The sequence below is a fragment of the Abramis brama genome, assembly GCF_963993115.1.
Source record: "Abramis brama genome assembly, chromosome: 2".
Lineage (NCBI taxonomy): Eukaryota > Metazoa > Chordata > Actinopteri > Cypriniformes > Leuciscidae > Abramis > Abramis brama.
Genome location: NC_139964.1, coordinates 23197111 through 23220999, shown reverse-complemented (window position 1 = coordinate 23220999; position 23889 = coordinate 23197111). Strand labels below are relative to the sequence as shown.

General features: G+C 37.0%; 1 protein-coding gene across 1 annotated transcript; it reads right to left on the bottom strand.

Annotated features, from left to right (window-relative positions):
• Positions 1-3526: 3526 nt before the first annotated feature.
• Positions 3527-7029, bottom strand: LOC311077973 (adhesion G protein-coupled receptor E3-like; the record flags this gene model as incomplete). The annotated part of the gene is made up of 9 exons (XM_084106619.1): positions 6933-7029; positions 6758-6835; positions 6389-6608; positions 5455-5568; positions 5128-5309; positions 4857-5018; positions 4575-4781; positions 4265-4497; positions 3527-3725 (listed from the first exon to the last, which is right to left on the bottom strand). Exons 1-9 carry the CDS (start codon positions 6981-6983, stop codon positions 3527-3529), a joined length of 1446 nt encoding a protein of 481 aa, XP_083962745.1. The 5' UTR covers positions 6984-7029.
• Between the last annotated feature and the right edge of the window lie 16860 nt (positions 7030-23889).

Sequence of the window (23889 nt, the reverse complement as noted above, 5' to 3'; positions counted from 1 at the left end):
TGTTATCTATACCTTTAAGGAGAACATTCTGGGAACTTAAATAAAACTACTCAATGAAAATGTTATAAGAACATTAGGGAATATTGTTTTAACAATGTTATCATTAAACATTTTTAGAATGTTTTTAGAGAATGTTTTCCTACCTTTTAGGAGAACATTCTGGGAACTTAAATAAAACTACCCGCTAAAAATGTTATAAGAACATTAGGGAATAATGTTCCAATAATGTTATCATTAAACATTTTTAGAATGTTTTTAGAGAATGTTTTCCAACCTTTTACGAGAACATTCTGGGAACTTAAATAAAACTACCCGCTAAAAATGTCATAAGAACATTAGGGAATAATGTTCTAACAATGTTATCATTAAACATTCTGGGAATGTTTTTAGAGAATGTTTTCCTACCTTTTACGAGAACATTCTGGGAACTTAAATAAAACTACCCGCTAAAAATGTTATAAGAACATTAGGGAATAATGTTCTAACAATGTTATCATTAAACATTCTGGGAATGTTTTTAGAGAATGTTTTCCTACCTTTTACGAGAACATTCTGGGAACTTAAATAAAACTACCCGCTAAAAATGTTATAAGAACATTAGGGAAAAATGTTCCAATAATGTTATCATTAAACATTTTTAGAATGTTTTTAGAGAATGTTTTCCAACCTTTTACGAGAACATTCTGGGAACTTAAATAAAACTACCCGCTAAAAATGTCATAAGAACATTAGGGAATAATGTTCTAACAATGTTATCATTAAACATTCTGGGAATGTTTTTAGAGAATGTTTTCCTACCTTTTACGAGAACATTCTGGGAACTTAAATAAAACTACCCGCTAAAAATGTTATAAGAACATTAGGGAATAATGTTCTAACAATGTTATCATTAAACAGTTTTGGAATGTTTTTAGAGAATGTTTTCCTACCTTTTACGAGAACATTCTGGGAACTAAAATAAAACTAGCCGCTAAAAATGTTATAAGAACATTAGGGAATAATGTTCTAACAATGTTATCATTAAACATTTTGGGAATGTTTTTAGAGAATGTTTTCCTACCTTTTACGAGAACATTCTGGGAACTTAAATAAAACTACCCGCTGAAAATGTTATAAGAACATTAGGGAATAATGTTCTAACAATGTTATCATTAAACATTTTTGGAATGTTTTTAGAGAATGTTTTCCTACCTTTTACGAGAACATTCTGGGAACTAAAATAAAACTAGCCGCTGAAAACTTTATTCGAACATTTCAAGAAAATGTTCTCAGAACATTTTTAGAACAAAAAAATTCTAGCTGGGGTGAGGTTGACAATGTGCTTATAGTTGTGCAAATATGGGCTGATGTTTTGCTTCTTGAGTGTAAGGTTTTGCTAATAGTGTACTACTTTTAATTTTAGTGTGTAAGCAATCCAAAAAAACTGTAATACAAAAACTCAAGACACAGATTTACTTTGAATGAGACATTAGTTGCACATTTAAATTTATATCACTATACCAATAAATTCTCTGGCCCTCCCTCTCATAAATACATTTATGACATATTTTGCACTAGACAATTAAAGTAGTGTACTGTAAAATTGGTCCTTACAAAAAGAAACAGCTTTCTGACCTTCACAAACAAAAATATATTTTTGCAAGATTGACAAATTTAGAACTTTAAAACTCTGAATGTAAATTCATTTATTTCCCTTCACCATGCACACATGAAACAGTTTTTGGTTGTTGTTGTTTTGTTGTTGTTTTTTGCCAACATTTACTTGAAAATATTTCAGCTTAATTATTCTGAAGAATCTGTAAAAATATACTTTTCACCCTCCACCAAAAAAAAATCCTGTGTTTACAAAAAACTAAATACAATTTAAGAGCTTTACATCAATAACATTAACAGCTATAAAATAAGACACTCGTATTACATGTTTTCCTATCATTCAAGTTGAATTATGAATTTAAAATTCCCAAAACATTCACACTGTTATATAAAATACATGTATAATAATGTATAATAATGGCACTTTTTATTTCCTGATCGTGATTGCTGTAGTCCTCAGTGTTGTTTGACACAGCAAAGACATCTGAAGAACTTCCTGAACTGCTGTCTGACCTGGACAAGAATGAGACGAGAGGAGCTGAGTGACTTCATGACATCCATTTAACCTCTGAAACTCATGAACCGCAGTGGAATTTCCGGTAACACTTTAACGTTCAGTTGTAAGTCATTAAGTGGTTAGTTAATGATGAACTAATCATTTACAAAACATTCATAAATATGCTGATATAGGCCTACTAAGATTTTATGTATGTTTTGTAAATTCCGTTAAAAGTCATCTACAAGTGCTTAGTAAATGATTAACTAATCATTTATGAAACATGACTATGCATTTCATAAATGTTTAATAAATGATGTTAATTTTCTTGTATGTTTTGCTCACATCAGGTGCACAGTGGTTAAAGACTCCATGTGTTTCAGAGAAGACAGCTGTCTATACCCTCACCAGTCAGCACTTACACTGCAGTACACACTACACTACACTACACACTACAGTGTTCAACACCTGTTATAAATGATGTGTAAACGCATGAATAAATCATTTACAACACTTTCTGCATCCCCTAATCTGAAGTGTAAACTATTCATCACTTGTAAATGTGTTACACATCATTTGTAGATTACCACTTCAAGAATCAATAAGGCATAAGATCTACAAATGTAATCTTCGAATGATGTGTAACATATTTACAAGTGATGAATAGTTTACACTTTAGATTAGGGGATGCAGAAAGTGTTGTAAATGATTTATTCATGCGTTTACACATCATTGTGTTGAACACTGTTACTTACCTGTTACAAATTATCTGTATGTGTATACAAGGTATTTACAACACTTTCAGCACCCTCTAATTGCTACATACATACAATAAAATAACAATTTATTAAACATTTATGAAACACATATTCATGTTTTGTAAATTATTAGTTAATCATTAACTAATCAATTGTAAATGACTTATAACTGAATCTACAAAAAAAAATAAAAAAAAAATAAATATATATATATATATATATATATATATATATACAGGTATATATATAATTAATAGATCACCTATTGTTGTTTCTTAAATAATTAGTTAATCATTTACTAATCACTTGTAAATGACTTGTAACAAAATTTACAAAACATACATAAAATGTTAGTATATTACTTGCTAATCATTTATGATTTTTTTGTAAATGGTTAGTTCATCATTAACTAACTACTTATGACTTACAACTGAACAGTATAAAGTATCAATACTTTACTTTTATATACTGTCTCTGAAGAGAGTGAAACGGTTTTGGAGTGTGATGATAAAATGGCTGAACTAATTACAGAGGACAAACATGATTTTAAACACTGAAATTTGAAGTAGTTTAAAAACTTGGAGTAACAGATTAAACAACTGCCTCTGACATTTCTTTATAAAAGTCATGGATTGCCTATAATAAGAAAACAACTGTAATAAACAACTGTAATAGTATTTCATGGAATATGGTGGTAAATTGAGTGATATCTGACCTCATTATTGAGGACACAATAGACCAGGAAGATGAAGGATCCCTGCTGGGAGTTCAAGATCAGGAAGAGGATCTCCAGCTCCTTCCTGCCATTAGTGAAGAAACCCAGAATCCAGGAGCAACCAAGAACCACAAACTGAGCCAGTGTTTTAAATACCATAATCCTGCAGAGAAAGAGTTCAAGTGTATTTATTGACTACTTTTTTTTTTCTATGGAGTGTTTGAATCTGAATGTTTGTTACTTGGTTTGTTTCATCTGTGAAACTTCAGCGTTCAGATTTTTGAGAGTTGAGTTAAGATTGATGATGATATTGATGAAGAGAATCATGTTTAACTGAAAAGTAGAAAAATAATAAATAATCACCTTGTTTTCCCTTTAATATAAATCAAAATAATGAGAAATAAGAAATGTGCTTACTGCTAGTATGACACAAACAGGACCCATAAAACTCCAGATAAAACCTTTATCCATTTTAATCCAGCAGCTGGTTAGAGGAAACATAATATAAGAACTGAATTAATGTGTCAAAAATACTATGTCTGGTGTTGACTTTTTTAGTATTTTTAAACTTGTGATTTTACAGTGTGTAAAAAAAAAAATAATTTATCCGATATTAAATGTCACAAAAGCCCCAAGCTGCTTTAATTCCCTTTAATTCCAAAATCAAATGAACTTAAAAACTCAACAACAACAATAACTCACTGTTCGCTGCCATATCCTTCAGGAAGCAGCCCGACAGACACGGCCACCACAACCAGAGCAACCATATATCCAATCACACACAGGAATCCACTGCTAAGCACCTCCCTCTTTTTGGAGCTGATCTGTGATAGGTTCTTCACACAGATGAAGAGCAGCACAGCTTCAATGAACATCCACACAAAGCCGGAGAGAAAGAGGAAGTGCAGCACACCAGATATCACGGCACACAACACCTGGAGATCATGAGAGACGGTTATGATGATTCTCAGTGAGACTGTGCTGAGCTGTAGGGCTCCTTCATCATTCTCACCTGATGAGGGCGTATGAGGCTCAGGAACTGTTGTGTGAGCAGGAACAGAAGGTGAGCCAACAACAGACTCAGGCTGAGGTTGATTCGAGCCACATTATTCACTCCAGGACTCCACTGACAAAGGACAAAGGTCAACAGGGCCAAACTGAAGAACACCAGCCCCACGATCACACACACCAAATTCAACAGGTCCAGCAGTGAGTCGCTCTGAGAAAACATGTCAGAGTACATGAGTGCCAAATCTGTGCTGTTCTTCAATGCTCACTATAAATGTTCTCGTACCTCTGGTGGGCGGCTGGTTTGCATGATGAGAGCGAATGTGGACAGATGAACACAGGAACACACAGTGTAGCTGCTGTTGGTCTCTAAAACAGAACAACCATCTACAATAAACTCACTGATATACCAGTACACACAGGACAGAGAACCGTTGGGGTCAAACTCCTGCAGAAAGAAGAAAGAACATGCAGAAAATATAATAACACTGAATATTAGATGTTTTCAGATGTTCATCAGTTCTCAGGTTGGACAAAAACACATTTCAGTCTCTCACTCTGATGTGTTTGAGGGTGAAGTTGACTGGTTTGGTGAGTTTAGTGTTGGTGGTTTTGGGAAGAGTAGCTGAGATCACAGTGGACATCATGGTTTTAATCGTGTCATTTGATGTGTTGAAGAAGTCTGGCTTCAGTAGATTCTCCATTGTGTTATAACTCATGAAAGCCACAGCAGCTGATCCTGTGAGACAGAAACAGAAGCTTACATGTTTACAATACTAAAACAATAACAAAAATCAAAAAAGAAAGTAAATTCAGTTTTGTGCTGTATGACTACTCTTTCTACGTTTTTTGTTAATTTAATCAAACTAAAACATTTCACATACCTTTACTGTTGTTGGCGATCCCAATGAGATCGATGTCCACAGAAGAATTTGTTGTGTCAAGTCTAGGGATTTTATCTAAGGTGACCTGTCGTCCAACCATGAAGACTTCAACCTCTGATTAAAAACAAACAAACAGTTATGTGATATATTAATTTAATTACTTCTTTTTTTTTTAAGTCTAATTAAATAATTAAATTTGCAAAAAATACAAACAAATAAAATGACTATTCACTAATGTTGGATTTTCAACTCAAATGTAGCTTGACTCAAAATGTCCTTAAAATCAAACACTGCAATTGATTATTAGTATACTATAAACTGCAATCGTTTGAGTGTTTGATATATGTCTTTTGAAATCTGATTGTTTTATGCTCAAAGCAACAAATATTCCAAAAACACCTTGTTACGGTATGTTCTGCCTGAGTTTGTAGTTTGTTTCCTTGGAAACTCATTTAATTAATCATTCTGTTCAGCTGTTCCTGTTTAGTTCCCTCATTATCCCAGTGTATGCATACTCCCTGTTTTGTTCAGTTCCTTGTCTGATCTTGTTTACATATATGTTCAAGCTGTGTGTTTGTGGATTTATCATTAAAGTCTACTCTCTGTTTCAATCTCCTTCGTCGTACGTGTTCCTTGCAACAACCCAGCATGACAGTGGTCACCACAAACCATGAACTTCAATGTACGTGAACCTGTTTTTAATGTTGCATTTTCTTCTTTTGTGCGATTTTTTTTAGGACATGTCTACCCAAATGACGAATGAATTTGAGCCAAAATACTGGCTTTCAACAACAAAAGATACATAATTACATAGTTACTGTAGCTGCATTTATCATTGTTGCCACATGTGATCCACCGCTGGATCCATTATAAACTCCCTGACATCATATATAATCTCAATTTCATCATCAATAATAACAGTTTCTCCACTCACCAACAACAGCAAGAGCAAAACTGACATTGTCACTCGTGTCCGTCGGCTTCACCAATGTAGAGATGAGTTTCTCACTGGTTTTTAACACACGGTTTCCATAGGAGGCTAGTTCAGCTGGGCTGACTGATGATGATGAAGATGATGATGATGATGATGAAGATGATGACTCTAAAAGCTTCTCTGAAGCGTTGAAGGCCATACTCAAAATGTTGGTCACAGTCTAATTTATTGATCAGATAAATAGAGTTACTGTACATATATATGTCAAAGGAGCCAATGAGACAAAATTGTGATGTCAATCATCTATTATCTATAGTGTATGACTGACACAGATTTGATTATTGTACTTTTTTTCTCTTTAAGACTTACATCTAAAGGGAGCACTTGAGCTGTAATGTTCTCTATGTTGTCAAGAAGATTTTGAAAACATCCTGCAGAGGTCTGACTCTGAAATCACAAATGATCTTTATAAATAACAAGTGAAACACTCGATAAATTCAACAAAACTGTGTAAATTCTGAAATTCTGAAAAAAATCATCTTACTCTGCATTGATCCGGCAGCGTGATATTTAGACCTGAAATGTGGAAATTCATTATTACAACTTGAATATAGTAAAAATCAAACACCACATTCCAGTTTAGAGACATGCTCACCTGTAGTAGTTGGAGTGAGTGTGGTCAGGGTGGAGATGTTATTCTCACAGAAGCAGGAGGACAAAGCGCTACTATAGCAGGTACAGGTGTCCTTATTACCAAAACAGTTACAGTTATTATTCACACACTGGTATTGGTTTTGATATCTCCAATAGTAGAAATCATGCATTGTTGTGTTGCAGTACATGCGGTACTGAGCACCAGTGCATGTATATGTATCATTAGAAAGCACACATTGAGAGACTCTCAATGGACTAACTGATGTAGGGATAGTGAAGTTATTGTTGTAAGTCTCACAGAAGCAGGAGGAGAAAGTGCTACTATAGCATGTACAGGTGTCCTTATTACCAATGCAGTTACAGTTATTATTCACACACTGGTACTGGTTTTGGTTTTGATACTGATATCTCCGGTAGTAAAAGTCATGCACTGTTGTGTTGCAGTACATGTGATACTGAGCACCAGTGCAGATGTATGATGTGTTGTTATAAAGCACACAGTCATAAGCTGGAGTAACTGCTGTAGTGAGAGCAATTATATTACCGTAAGTCTCACAGAAGCAGGAGGACAAAGTGTTACTAGAGCATGTACAGGTGTCCTTATTACCAATGCAGTTACAGTTATTATTCACACACTGGTATTGGTATTGTTACTGATATATCTGGGAGGAGAAATAATGCATTCTTGTGTTGCAGTGCATGCGATACTGAGCACCAGTGCAGATGTATGTATCATTATAAAGCACACAGTCATAGACTGGAGTAACTGTAGGGATAGTGATGCTACTGCCATAAGTCTCACAGAAGCAGGACGACAAAGTGTTTGTAGAGCATGAACAGGTGTCCTTATTTCCAAAACAGTCACAGCCATTGTAGCAGATATATTCGTTTTGATCCTGATGTCTCCGGTAGGTGAAATGATGCATTCTTGTGTTGCAGTACATGTGGTACTGAGCACCAGTGCAGACGTACATTCCGTTATAAAGCTTACAGCCAGGGACTGTGTCTGGACTACGCTCTGAAAAGGGAGAGATGCTATAGCCGTAATTTGTACAGAAGCAGTAGGAAGTACTGTAGCATGTACAGGTGTCCTTATTAAAACTGCAGTCACAGTTATTAGTCCAACAATCATACTGGTTTTGGTTTTGGTATTGGTATTTTGAATAGCTAAAATAATGCACTGTTGTGTTGCAGAACATGCGGTACTGAGCACCAGTGCAGATGTACGTATCATTATAAAGCTCACAGTCATAGACTGGAGTAACTGCTGTAGGGATAGTAATGTTAATGCTAAAAGTCTCACAGAAGCAGGATGAAGTATTTTGGTAGCATGTGCAGGTGTCATTATTACCAACACAGATACAATCATTACTCAAACATTGGTATTGGTTTTGGTCTTGGTATCTCTGGTAGTAGAAACGATGCATTGTTGTGTTGCAGTGCATGTGATACTGAGCACCAGTGCAGATGTACGTGTCTTTATCAAGATCACAGTCCAAAACCGGACTAACTTTTGCTCTTGATTCAGTAGAAGTGTTGGATATTAAACCTGAGGACCAGAAAGATGAGATCAAAGTCAGAACACACAAATGGCAAACCAGGTGAATTTAATGAATACACTGTTGGCCTGTATTTATCAATATCAAGACATTTTCTTTACTTTTCTTTTAACAGTTAGCAAAACTGCAGGCTGTAGATTACACTGTTCATTTTTTATACATTGTTTTCATCCCTTAAAATGCATACAACATTTTCAAAATTTCTAGTGTTTTTGCATTTTACAAAAGTTTATTTTATTCTTTGGCAAAATATGAGAGTCACAACCCCATTCTAAAGCCAAATTCATTCGCGAAAAATTCTCCCACCAGCCCAAAACATGTACTTTATGCATTTGGGAGTGAGATTAACTGGTCTGTTAAGTTGGGTACATAGACAACTGTGTAGAGTTTTGATAATGACTTAAAAGGGAAATTAATGTAATCAATTGTACAAAAAGTAATACAGTTCACAGGATTAACAGACAGAGTTTGAAGCAAACACTACTGGATTACACTCACACAGGATGAAAGTGATGAAAGACCGCACACCTGGCATGAAAAAAGAGGACATATTACAATGTTTAATGGTTTTCCCCAGTTAAACTTATGACTTTGTTCACACAAATATATATACACCTGCAATTGCTGATAACTTAATGAAAGTCAAGGGTCAAGAGCCCAACTAAAGCAAACACTGATCCCCATGATGGTGACCTCAAACCACGAAACATTTTCAATAAGACATCAACATCTAAACCTCTGTTAATTCTCAATAAGAACTTCTGTAGACGTATGACAGAAATAAAGTCAGTCTGGTTAGTAATAAGTGAAGCTGGTAATACTGTTTGTGGAGTTGTTTAATCAGATCTTCAGAGAGTTAATGTCTTTTATCTTCAGTTCATCTAAGGCTGTGTCTGAAGAAAGTTGTAGTTTGTGTTCTTATTACTCTTTGATGATTTAAGACTGAATTTTAAATCAAAATTAAGTTGAAAGAACTTTGAGGAACATTATACCTTTTAAAACACGTTCCTCTAACGTCAAGACAACTGGACATTTTTCACGTTCTCAGAACCAACACTGAATATTTGGAGAGCATTCTTATAACAAAAGTCTGTTAGCTGGGTGACTGTTAGATACTGTTAAGTTTCAAACGATCAACATCTGTTCAGACAGTTTTGTAAACATCTGCTGTTATAGTAATGGCTTAAACATCAGCACAATGCCATGAGAGTTGTTTTCTTATAAACCAAAGTGTATTTTTTGCTGTTTATGGAATGAATTCAATTCAAACATTTTCTGCCTGCCTGAACTGTCAAACACACTAAAATCAAATACATTATTTTTTCAAAACCAACAGAGTTCGAACATTCACACCATGTATTCATATAAACTGTCTGTCACAATTTTAATCTGTCTGATTTAAATAAGCAAATACTTAAGAGCCCATAATTGGAGTATTTTTGCAGTACTTGACATTCAGTTGGTAACAATTTTTTAAACAAGTTGTTAAACATCAGTAAAAGATAACTCACTCTATTCTATCTATTACAACCTCGTTTTCAATCATGTCAAAAATGACAAAAATCTGCACAGACTCACAAGCAGCGGAGAGCACGTACTGAAACGTGAAAATAAATAACTAAATAAATTCACTGACACTCTCGTGAAAATAAAGTTGTACTTTTTAAACTTTAAAAGGTGATTAAAATTTAAATGATTTGTTTAAAATCAAACAATCATCAATCCATTAATTACTGAGAAAACTACATTCATCATACGTTCACAGTTCATAAGGTTTTTGGGGCGATGAGAGGCAACCTTTAAACACAAGAAGAATACTCACCTTTATGAAAGGAAGCCATTGTCAGTTTATTTGTGTTTATCCACAAACCAGTTCAGAGGACGAGTTTCCTTTACAGTTAGAGAATAAACAAATTAGCCACTGCATTGACACATGGCTTATAAAAAGCTGTTTTCTCTTTGTTTCAACCACACATGTAAAACATTCCACAGCATCTGATTTTGGATCAGAGTTCAAATTGAGACTTTTAAAACCGTTATTGTCAAGCATAATGCAATAAAGGATGAAACAACTTGATCAATTCCTCATGTTTTATGAGGTGGCTATTGGCTAATTCGTATGAATGACCTACCCCTCAAAGCCCAAATTACTCAACTATAACTACACACAAATCAATTATAACTACACAACTGTAACACGCACACATTAATACGTTTTTGACATAAAAAGAGTGATGAGGATCATTATGAGCAGAAAGAAGATCTTACCTGATATAATCTGATATACAGTGATCATCACCTGACACGACTGACTGAAGAAAAAGTTTGTGTGTGTTGAGATGATATAGTGAAGTTATCTGTCCATCATTCTAATAAGGAAATATGAAACCAAGTCCACTGTTTTCCTTCCTCAAATACAAATACAACTTTCCACACAATATGTGTAATTTCCTCAGTTCCCCCTTCTCCCTATTTTTGAATGTTACATTTTAAATAGATATGTTGCAGAAGATGGCTTAATTTCGTTTTTTATTCCACAAACTATGATATTCTTCTCTAATTAGAGTCAGTCTATTTTATATACATATATCAAATATATATATAAAGCCAAGAGAAAATATGATGAGGTGATTTTGGGAAACCATTCAGAACTGATTGCTGTAAAATGCATTAATAATATAACACACTTTCTAAATGAAATTAAACAGTCTCTGCTTTAAAGATGTAAAAACAGACGTGATTCACCAGCATAGAAATAAAGTAAGATTTGTTCTATTTATTTAAGATTTAATTAAGCTTGTGTTGTACATAAAGAAAGATTGATTTGTTATTGTTTCAATGTTGATTTGGTGTAAAATAAGTGATTTTATTTTAATGTGCATCTTGATCTATTCTTTATAATTGAAATAACATTATTTCAAAGTGCAAACCTGATGAGAAAAATCAATGTTAAATATTTGATACTTGATTCAGTGTTGGTCTGTTATCAGCGTTTTAAAGAAGCGCCTCATAGTCCAACACAACTCTCCATAATGGAGACCAGAATACTGTGTTGACCATGTTAAAAGCAGATCATTAATCTAATAGCAGCAAAACTTTCACTGAATTTTAAATTTGCTTTCACTAAATTTCTTCCATAAATACTGTGAAACATGTAGTCTACAGTATCACAAACAGCTATTAATGGCAAAACTGCAAAAACGTGTAGATTGATAGAAACACTAAAGCATATAATTCTCATTTAAGTAAAGAGAGACTCACCTGATATGAGTTTCTTCACCCACACTGTTAACCCTTGCTGTAAAATTCTGACAATATTATACCATTTTCCATTAAAACAGTAATATACCGTAGAAAATAAAAGTAGCCTACAGGAATATACTGTGAATTAACAGTGCTCAAAGTCGACACTCAGAGGCTGTTTTCCCAATCACACCCTATACCCTCATTCACTATTCCCTACATTAGTTCACTAATAAAGTCCACTTGAATGAAAAGAAGTGAGTGAATTGAGAAACTGATGAACACCTGATAAGCAGAATCACTGAAGGACAGAGAAACAAGAACAGAAAAAAGAGAAACACAAAAACTACAACTGACTTCCAGCAACACTGAGTGTGAAACCAGTTTACAAACCAGTTTACGATTACTTCTTTCATACATGTACAAAAGTTCTTGTTGAGAATTAACAGAGATTTAGTTATTAATAAAATTTGTTGTCACCATGATGGAGATCAGTATTTGCTTTAGTTGGTCTCTTGTCCCTGAACTTCGTACCATTCATCTCTCTCTGACTGCTGTAACAGTGAGTTTATAAAACACATTTGTTATGGCAAGAAAAAGTCAAGAGGAAGATGATCAGGTGTTTTTATTTTTTTGTGATGATGTCACAATCATCCTGGACATGTCTGATTTTCAGATTTTTCCTGTATATTGTCATTGAAATTATAGTTATCTCATATTTAGCATATATCTGTGAATCTACAAAATGAAATCAATATTTCTGTAATCAGGTCTTCTGAAGAATATTGTAATCATATAGTGCATTAAATTTTATTTTACTCCTGCTTGACTGAGACCCACACAGATATCAACAATCAGCGTATGAATCTCAACAATGGTGAAAAGTTTCATGTCGCAATGCATGCTGGGTTCCAGGATAATATAAAACTCCCAGCATGCACTGCTGCATGAATAATAATAATAATAAAAAAGAAATATTGCCACCATTGTTGAGATTCATGTGCTAAATTGTGATATCTCAGTGTTTCTAAAACACAGTGTAGCTCTGTTTCTCTGGTTTATGCATCATGTGTTAAAAAAAAAAAGAGTCATTGTATCTTATTGCTGCGTTTTCACAGTGGTGGTAATGTAACACTTTTGATTAAACTCTGAATAAGTGAGAATGAATTCCTTAGTGAATGAACAGGCAATATGATGATTTTATCATCATAATCATTATAACTGCAGTCATTCATAAACTGTGTGCGCACAAGTGTGACTTGCAAAAACACAGCTCAAGCAGCAAAAGAAAAACTAATGTTTTAGCATCAGCATCCCAACTAAAGCAAGCACTGATCTCTATAATGGTAACTTCAAACCAAACATTTTCAATTAAACATCTCAATAACAACTTCTGTATGACAGAAATAAAGTCATACTGGTTAATAATAAGTGTAATAATGTGTAATGGCTGGAAGTCAGTCGTAGTTATTGTGTTTCTCTATTTTCTGTTCTTGTGTTTCTCTTTTCTTCAGTGATTCTGCTTACAATCACTTACATATTCCCTTAATTATCTCACTGCATCGTTACTTTTTACTCGTAGTGTGGATTTCCCTGAGGGGTTGAAAGGGTTAACTGTGTAAGATAAAAAAGACACACCCACAAAATGTATTTTAACAGTAATAAACTGTAAGTTATAAAACAGGTTTATACTGGCAACACTGTTGCCAGTAGTTTACTGTAAAATTATTTTTTTGGGTCACCATTGTGCAGAAGAGTAGAGCCTGTGCTTCAGTCCAGGAGAAGATCTACAAACATTGATGATTTGCTGCATGTTGCTTTATTTAACAGGCGGTGACTGTGTAGTTGCTGATCCAGTGGAAATCTTTTTATGTACAATAGTCTTTTAGTGGTCTCAAATGAAAGAAGTTCACAGTAATACTTTGCTCACATTATTAATGCATTATAAATTTTAGTTAATACATTTAAATGACAGTTGGTCAATTTAAGGCAGTCGGTTTCTGCAAGTGTAATTAGTTAACTATAATTTAGTGCATTTTTACAGAAACAAACTAGATTACAGTAAAGAACTGTACAATTAACAGTATTTTACTGGCAACAGTGTTGCCAGTATTTTACTGTAAAAAAACCCGGTAAGGTCTAACAGTGCAACTAGACTGACTACACAGAAATATGTGTGTCAGAAGATTATATGACCGTTATCTGTTCATCCAATGAGGAAAAAAACATATTTAGTCAACCCTTCCTGCTAAAATTCAAATTAACATTCAAATTTAGACAGAAAACACACCAAAAACATATGAAATGAATACAAATATCACATTTCTAAAAACATGGTACATTTGCTTTAAAGGAGATTAAAAAATTACTATTTACTATAAAATTACTATGTTTTTTCTCTATCCCTGACCTTTATATCATCTTAGACCTTCATATTTGCCATAATGCATATTTTGAAGTTGTGCTCAAAAGTGGGTTTGCAAAGACGACCACAGCTTCACATTCATCTTCAATGTTTAAAGCCCAAGTTTGACCAAAGTGACCAAAATCATCATCAAACTGCTCTTCATTACAAACTTCAGCATTTCTATTCATGACCGGTGTGAAGAGAAAAAAAGAGTAAAAGAGTCAACCCAAGTTAACCCTAATGTTAAACTAATACAAAAGTATTTTTATTACTATTATTATTTAACCATTTATTTGTTCAGCTAAGTTGATTCAACAGGGGTACAAAATCAACAAATAAACAACAAAGCAACTAATTTTCCTTATTTTTCAGCATCTAGATCAAGGATGGGCAAATGCTGTCCTGGAGGGCCACTGTCCTACAGAGTTTAGCTCCAACCCTGATAAACTCTCCTGTCTGTAGCTTTCTAGTAATCCTGAAGACATTGATTAGCTGGTTCAGGTGTGTTTGATTAGGGTCCCAGATAGAAACCACTGATACCAGAGATCAGACCTTGAATGAAATCAGACTGCTACATGATGACAATATCTTTATTATAAACAAACTGACAACATACTTGATCACATTTTCTTTTGCTGTTCTCACAATAACAAACAATATCAGCTGCCAGAGAAAACCTAACATTAAAAAGTCAAGACCAAAGTGCCCACCTAAACACTGACCTCCACAATGGTGACCAAACCAAACTATTACTTTCAACATCTAAACCTCTTTGAAGAGGTTCAGTCCTGTGTCTGCTGGGAAACTCCTAAAACTGTATAAGAATTCACCATCAAAACTTTCTTCCAAAAGATCAGGGGCCCTATTTTAATGATCTGAAACGCAAGTATCAAGCGCGAAACGCAAGTAACTTTGTGGGCGGGTCTTGGGCGCTGTTGCTATTATACTGGCAGGATAAATGACTCTTGCGCCCGACGCAAATCTAAAATGGGTTGGTCTGGAGTAGCTTCATTACTCATAGGTGTGGTTATTGTAAAAGTTACAAATATGCTGTACAAGGACAGTGCTGCAATAATTAAAAAATTAAACCTAACTCAGAAATTGGGCTCTATATGAGTTCAGTGATTCAGGTCAAATGATTGTGAAATAACGATTATGTTAAAACATAACCAACACCATCAGATCATCTTTTCTCTTTGTTCATCTGGCAGTTATAACTCAGGTACAGCAGCCAAACAAAATCTAAAGTTAATGACTTAAGGGTCAAGAGACCAACTAAAACAAACACTCATCAACATAATGGTGACTTAAAATTACGTTTTTTTTTCTCCTTCAGTGATTCTGCTTGTTAACATCAGGTGTCTTCAGTGTTAGCAATAAAAAATAAAGAGTTCTTAATTAAGTTGGCTTGAGAGAGCCAACTTTCTGATATTGTACTTAAACTTATTATTATTAGTGGTGCTTGCTGAAAGCAAGGCATCACTATTGTTCTCTTGCATACTTATTAATGGTGCTTGCTGAAAGCAAGGCATCATTAGTGTTCTCTTGCATACTTATTATTAGTGGTGCTTGCTGAAAGCAAGGCATCACTATTGTTATTGCTCATACTTATTAGTGGTGCTTGCTGAAAGCAAGGCATCACTATTGTTCTCTTGCATACTTATTATTATTAGTGGTGCTTGCTGAAAGCAAGGCATCACTATTGTTATTGCTCATACTTATTATTCTTTTTATTATTATTCTTCCACACAAAAGTTTGGCGCGTAACTCGCCCCGCACCGTTTGTCACAGACCCATGAATGAGGTGTCAAATCGACCGGCTTATTGAGGAGAGGTGTGCTATGACTTTTCTAAGCGATCGGGGGTGCGGTGTTCACCCCAGGGGCGAAAAAGCGGCCCAAAAAGTTCCATTGACTTAACATTGCAACGAACTTTGAGCACTCATAGCTCGGAGCGAGGATTTCGCAGAAACGTGTGATTTGCCACATTTGAAGAGGCTGATAGGCTCTGTAAGAACATACCTCACAATGGGGTAAAAGTTGCACCCCTGGGGGGCAGGAGCATCCCAAAGTTGCCCCATTGACTTACTATGGGGAAGGAATGTCCCGTGAAACACACATGCTTTTCCTACTATGGTAAATTGCATAGGGATTTTGTAATGAACGTAGCTCTGGATCACAGTGTCATAGAGACAAGGGGGTGGGCTCATTTTATTCAGACGACCAATCAGTCTCTCAGGATCATTGTGAAGCTATCAAGCCACGCCCTAGCAACCATTTAGAGCACCTTAGCAACAAGTCCCATAGACTTCCATTGAAAGAGTTCAAAGGGATATCTCCGGACTGAAATGTCATAGAAACTTGAGGGTGGTCTCGTTTGACTTGGGGCAGCAAACAGCCAATCATGAATCACCTTCACTCTTCCTAGCCCCTCCCTAGCAACCATTGTCGAGCACCTTAGCAACCAAAATCCTAGAGGGATATCTTCCATTCTGAATGTCACAGAGGCATGGGAGTTGGTTTGTATCATTCATAGTGACAAGAAGCCTTTGCAGTTTCATCATTGGCAGCTGTCAAGTAACTCCATAGCAACCAAACAGAGTACCCTAGCAACCAAATTCCAAAGAGGGATATCTTCTATTCTGAATGTCACAGAGGCATGGGAGCTGGTTTATACCATACATACTGACAAGCAGCCTTTGGAGTTTCATCATTGGCAGCTGCCAAACCACTCCATAGCAACCAAACAGAGTACCCTAGCAACTATTTAGCAATACATCTATCTCTGTATCAGAACATTGTATAGAGATGGGGGTTGGTTTATATCATTCATAGTGACAAGAAGCCTTTGGGGTTTCATGATTGGCAGCTGCCAAGCCACTCCCTAGCAACCAAACAGAGTTCCCTAGCAACCGTTTTGCAAGACCTATATCTCTGCGTCAGAACATTGTATAGAGATGGGGGTTGGTTTATATCATTAATACTGACAAGAAGCCTTTGCAGTTTCATCATTAGCAGCTGCCAATCAACTCCATAGCAACCAAACAGAGAACCCTAGCAACCAAAATCCAAAGAGGGATGTCTTCCATTCTGAATGTCACAGAGGCATGGGAGTTGGTTTATATCATTCATAGTGACAAGAAGCCTTTGCAGTTTCATCATTGGCAGCTGCCAAGCCACTCCTTAGCAACCATTGTCGAGCACCTTAGCAACCAAAACCATAGAGGGATGTCTTCCATTCTGAATGTCACAGAGGCATGGGAGTTGGATTATATCATTCATAGTGACAAGAAGCCTTTGCAGTTTCATCATTGGCAGCTGCCAAGCCACTCCTTAGCAACCATTGTCGAGCACCTTAGCAACCAAAACCATAGAGGGATATCTTCCATTCTGAATGTCACAGAGGCATGGGAGTTGGTTTATATCATTCATTCTGACAAGCAGACTTTGCAGTTTCATCATTGGCAGCTGTCAAGCAAATCCATAGCAACCAAACAGAGAACCCTAGCAACCAAAATACAAAGAGGGATATCTTCCATTCTGAAAGTCACAGAGGCATGGGAGTTGGTTTATATCATTCATAGTGACAAGAAGCCTTTGCAGTTTCATCATTGGCAGCTGTCAAGCAAATCCATGGCAATCAAACAGAGAACCCTAGCAACCAAAATCCAAAGAGGGATATCTTCCATTCTGAATGTCACAGAGGCATGGGAGTTGGTTTATATCATTCACAGTGACAAGAAGCCTTTGCAGTTTCATCATTGGCAGCTGCCAAGCAACTCCATGGCAACCAAACAGAGTACCCTAGCAACCAAAATCCAAAGAGGGATATCTTCCATTCTGAATGTCACAGAGGCATGGGATTTGGTTTGAATCATTCATACTGACAAGCAGCCTTTGGAGTTTCATGATTGGCAGCTGCCAAGCCACTCCTTAGCAACCAAACAGAGGACCCTAGCAACCGTTTATCAAGACCCATGTCTCTGCATCAGAACATCGTATAGAGATGGGGGTTGGCTGTTTTGTTTTGGTTGGGAAACAGTCTGTAACTATCACCATGGTAACTGAATTCACACCCTAGCAACCGTTTAGAGCCACCTAGCAACCATACTGCAACATATAGAAGCCATATTTCAGCTCCACAACATCGTACAGACATAGTTGTTGGCTCGAATGCAATCATGTACAACACCCTAGCAACCAAGTGGAGAGTTTTGCCACTGCAAGCACCACTTCACATTTTCTTCAGGAAATGTACATTCTAGTTATTCTTCTTATTATTCTGGACAAAGTTTGGCGCGTAACTCGCCCCGCACCGTTTGTCTCAGACCCCTGAGTGAGGTGTCAAATCGACCGGCTCATTGAGGAGAGGTGTGGTATGACTTTTCTAAGCGATCGGGTGTACGATGTTCGCACAGCGGACGAAAAAGCGGCCAAAAAAGTCCCATTGACTTTACATTGGGAGTTCTAAAAATATTTGAATCCCAACCGACGTTTTCACACACACACCACTCCAAAGGGCCTGACACCCCTGCGTCTCTCCCTCTCTCTCTCCCTCAGAGGATTTATATTATCAAGCAGCCAATAAGTAATGGCCTAAAATCTTCATAGCCACACCCTAGCAACCAGTTACAGCACCCTAGCAACCACTAAGAGCTCCCTAGCAACCACCCTAAAACAAAAAAAAAATATTTTTTAATTTTTTTTTATTTTTTAAAGCAATTTTACTCTCATGGCATTGCGATATCGCTCCATGCTTGAGCCTATTCGGCCATAGGCACGAGGCCGCAGGCCGAGTGCCGTACTGAAGGCACTCGTTATTAAAGATTTTAAGAACTCTATAAAAACTCCATAGCAACCATATTTGACAACTACCAACCACCTAGTAACACCATAGCAACTAATAAAAATACCTTAGCAACCACCCTGAACACCCTAGTAACGTCTAGAAATGCTCTAGTAACCACCAAAAAACTCTAGCAACCACCCAGAACACCCTAGCAACTGCCTAGCAACCACCCAGAACACCTAGCAACTGCCTAGGAACCACCCAGAACACCCTAGCAACTGCCTAGCAACGCCCTAGCATCCACCCAGAATACCATAGCAACTGCCTAGCAACACCATAGCAACCACCCAGAACACCCTAGCAACCACCAAGAATACCCTAGCAACTGCCTAGCAACCACCCAGAACACCTTAGCAACTGCCTAGCAACACCATAGCAACCACCCAGAACACCCTAGCAACCACCTGGCAACAGCATCTTGCTAAAAACATGCTAGCAACATGCTAATAATGCTAGCATCATGCTAGCAACATGCTAATCAAGCTAGCATCATGCTAATCAAGCCAGCATCATGCTAGTAGCATGCTAATCAAGCTAGTATCATGCTAGCAACATGCTAATCATGCTAGCAACATGCTAATCAAGCTAGCGTCATGCTAGCAACATGCTAATCATGCTAGCATCATGCTACCAACATGCTAATCATGTTAGCATCTAGCTAAAAACATGCTAGCAACATGCTAATCATGCTAGCATCATGCTATCAACATGCTAATCAAGCTAGCATCATGCTAACAACATGCTAATCAAGCTAGCAAAATGCTAGCAGCATGCTAATCATGTTAACATATACCTAAAAACATGCTAGCAAAATGCTAATCATGCTAGCATCATGCTAGCATCATGCTAATCATGCTAGCATCATGCTATCAACATGCTAATCAAGCTAGCATCATGCAAACAACATGCTAATCAAGCTAGCAGCATGCTAATCATGTTAGCATATACCTAAAAACATGCTAGCAAAATGCTAATCATGCTAGCATCTTGTTAAAATCATGCTAGTAACATGCTAATCATGCTAGCACCATGCTACCGACATGCTAATCAAGCTAGCATCATGCTAGCAACATGCTTATCAAGCTAGCATCATGCTAACAACATGCTAATCAAGCTAGCATAATGTTAGCAAAGTGCTAATCATGTTAGCATATACCTAAAAACATGCTAGCAAAATGCTAATCATGCTAGCATCTTGTTAAAATCATGCTAGTAACATGCTAATCATGCTAGCACCATGCTACCGACATGCTAATCAAGCTAGCATCATGCTAGCAACATGCTTATCAAGCTAGCATCATGCTAACAACATGCTAATCAAGCTAGCATAATGTTAGCAAAGTGCTAATCATGTTAGCATCTAGCTAAAACATGCTAGCAAAATGCTAATCATGCTAGCATCCTGTTAAAATCATGCTAGCAACATGCTAATCATGCTAGCACCATGCTACCAACATGCTTATCATGCTAGCATCATGCTAACAACATGCTAATCATGCTAGCATCATTCTAACGACATGTTAATTATAGTAAATCATGCTGGAATGTGGTAAATCATAGTAAATCATCTTAGAAACATGGTAAATCTTGGTAAATGATGCTAAAATGTGGTATATTATGGTATCACAACATGTCAATTGTGTTAGCATCTGCCCAGTGGCGAATTTTGCCACTGCAAGCACCACTTCACATTTTCTTCAGGAAATGTACATTCTAGTTATTATTCTTTTTCTTATTATTATTCCGGACAAAAGTTTGGCGCGTAACTCGCCCCGCACCATTTGTCACAGACCCCTGAGTGAGGCGTCAAATCGACCGGCTTATTGAGGAGAGGTGTGCTATGACTTTTCTAAGCGATCGGGTGTACGATGTTCGCACAGCGGACGAAAAAGCGGCCAAAAAAGTCCCATTGACTTTACATTGGGAGTTCTAAAAATATTTGAATCCCAACCGACGTTTTCACACACACAGACTCCAAAGGGCCTGACACCCCTGCATCTCTCCCTCTCTCTCTCCCTCAGAGGATTTATATTATCAAGCAGCCAATAAGTAATGGCCTAAAATCTTCATAGCCACACCCTAGCAACCAGTTTCAGCACCCTAGCAACCACTAAGAGCTCCCTAGCAACCACCCTAAACCAAAAAAAACCTTTTTTTACATTTTTTTTATTTTTTAAAGCAATTTTACTCTCGTGGCCTTGCGATATCACTCCATGCTTGTGCCTATTCGGCCATAGGCACGAGGCCGCAGGCCGAGTGCCGTACTGAAGGCACTCGTTATTAAAGATTTTAATAACTCTATAAAAACTCCATAGTAACCATCTTTGACAACTACCAACCACCTAGTAACACCATAGCAACTAAAAAAAATACCTTAGCAACCATCCTGAACACCCTAGCAACGTCTAGAAACGCTCTAGTAACTACCAAAAATACCGTAGCAACTACCCAGAACACCCTAGCAACTGTCTAGCAACCCCCCAGAACACCTAGCAACTGCCTAGCAACCACCCAGAACACCCTAGCAACTGCCTAGCAACGCCCTAGCATCCACCCAAAATACCATAGCAACTGCCTAGCAACACCATAGCAACCACCCAGAACACCCTAGCAACCGCCTAGCAACACCATAGCAACCACCCAGAATACCCTAGCAACTGCCTAGCAACGCCCTAGCAACCATCCAGAATACCTTAGCAACCACCTAGCAACACCATAGCAACCACCCAGAATACCCTAGCAACTGCCTAGCAACCACCCAGAATACCCTAGCAACCGCCTAGCAACACCATAGCAACCACTCAGAACACCCTAGCAACTGCCTAGCAACGCCCTAGCAACAATCCAGAATACCCTAGCAACCGCCTAGCAACACCATAGCAACCACCCAGAACACCCTAGCAACTGCCTAGCAACGCCCTAGCAACCACCAATAATACCCTAGCAACCGCCTAGCAACCACCCAGAATACCCTAGCAACCACCTAGCAACACCATAGCAACCACCCAGAATACCCTAGCAACTGCCTAGCAACGCCCTAGCAACCACCCAGAATACCCTAGCAACCGCCTAGCAACACCATAGCAACCACCCAGAACACCCTAGCAACTGCCTAGCAACGCCCTAGCAACCACCAATAATACCCTAGCAACCGCCCAGCGACCACCCAGAATACCCTAGCAACTGCCTAGCAACGCCCTAGCAACCACCCAGAATACCCTAGCAACCGCCTAGCAACACCATAGCAACCACCCAGAACACCCTAGCAACTGCCTAGCAACGCCCTAGCAACCACCAATAATACCCTAGCAACCGCCTAGCAACCACCCAGAATACCCAAGCAACCGCCTAGCAACACCATAGCAACCACCCAGAATACCCTAGCAACCGCCTAGCAACACCATAGCAACCACCCAGAATACTCAAGCAACTGCCTAGCAACGCCCTAGCAACCACCAATAATACCCTAGCAACCGCCTAGCAACCACCCAGAATACCCTAGCAACCGCCTAGCAACACCATAGCAACCACCCAGAACACCATAGCAACCACCCAGAACACCCTAGCAACCACCTAGCAAAGCCCTAGCAACCACACAGAACACCCTAGCAACCACCTGAACAACATGAATAAGCCATATCTCAGCACCAGAACATCGTACAGACATGGTTGTTGGCTCGTATGCAATCATGTATAACACCCTAGCAACCGAGTGGCGAGTTTTGCCACTGCAAGCACCACTTCACATTTTCTTCAGGAAATGTACATTCTAGTTATTATTATTATTATTATTCTTCTGAGACTAAAAATTTCTATATCAAACTCCTCCTAGAGCTTTCACTCTACATACTCCAAACTCGGCTCAGACACTCAAACTGTTCTGACCAAGTGTGCTATATCTTTTCAGACTGATCGGACTTACGGTGTTCCTAAAAATGACGATCAAAACTCGAAAAAACTCATTCAAAAACTCCCATTGACTTACATTGGGGAGTTCTAAAAAATTCAAACCGACGAAAATTCAAATCAAAATACCTTGAAGACTAAACCAAACTGCCGTTCTATATACTATATGAGCTAATCTAATCTAATGAGAAACTAATCTTTCTCTTTTTTTCTTTCTTTCTTTCTTTCTTTCTTTCTTTCTTACTAATCTTTTTCTTTCTTTCTTTCTTTCTAACTAATCTTTCTTTCTTTCTGTCTTTCTTTCTTTCTTTCTAACTAATCTTTTTCTTTCTTTCTTTCTTTCTTTCTTTCTTTCTTTCTTTCTAACTAATCTTTTTCTTTCTTTCTTTCTTTCTTTCTTTCTTTCTTTCTTTCTAACTAATCTTTCTTTCTTTCTTTCTTTCTTTCTTTCTTTCTTTCTAACTAATCTTTCTTTCTTTCTGTCTTTCTTTCTTTCTTTCTAACTAATCTTTCTTTCTTTGTCTTTCTTTCTTTCTAACTAATCTTTTTCTTTCTTTCTTTCTTTCTTTCTTTCTTTCTTTCTTTCTTTCTTTCTTTCTTTCTAACTAAACTTTCTTTCTTTCTATCTAACTAATCCATCTTTCTTTCTAACTAATCTTTCTTTCTTTCTTTCTTTCTTTCTTTCTTTCTTTCTTTCTTTCTTTCTTTCTAACTAATCTTTCTTTCTGTCTTTCTTTCTTTCTTTCTTTCTTTCTTTCTTTCTTTCTTTCTAACTAATCTTTCTTTCTTTCTGTCTTTCTTTCTTTCTTTCTTTCTTTCTAACTAAACTTTCTTTCTTTCTATCTAACTAATCCATCTTTCTTTCTAATTAATCTATCTTTCTT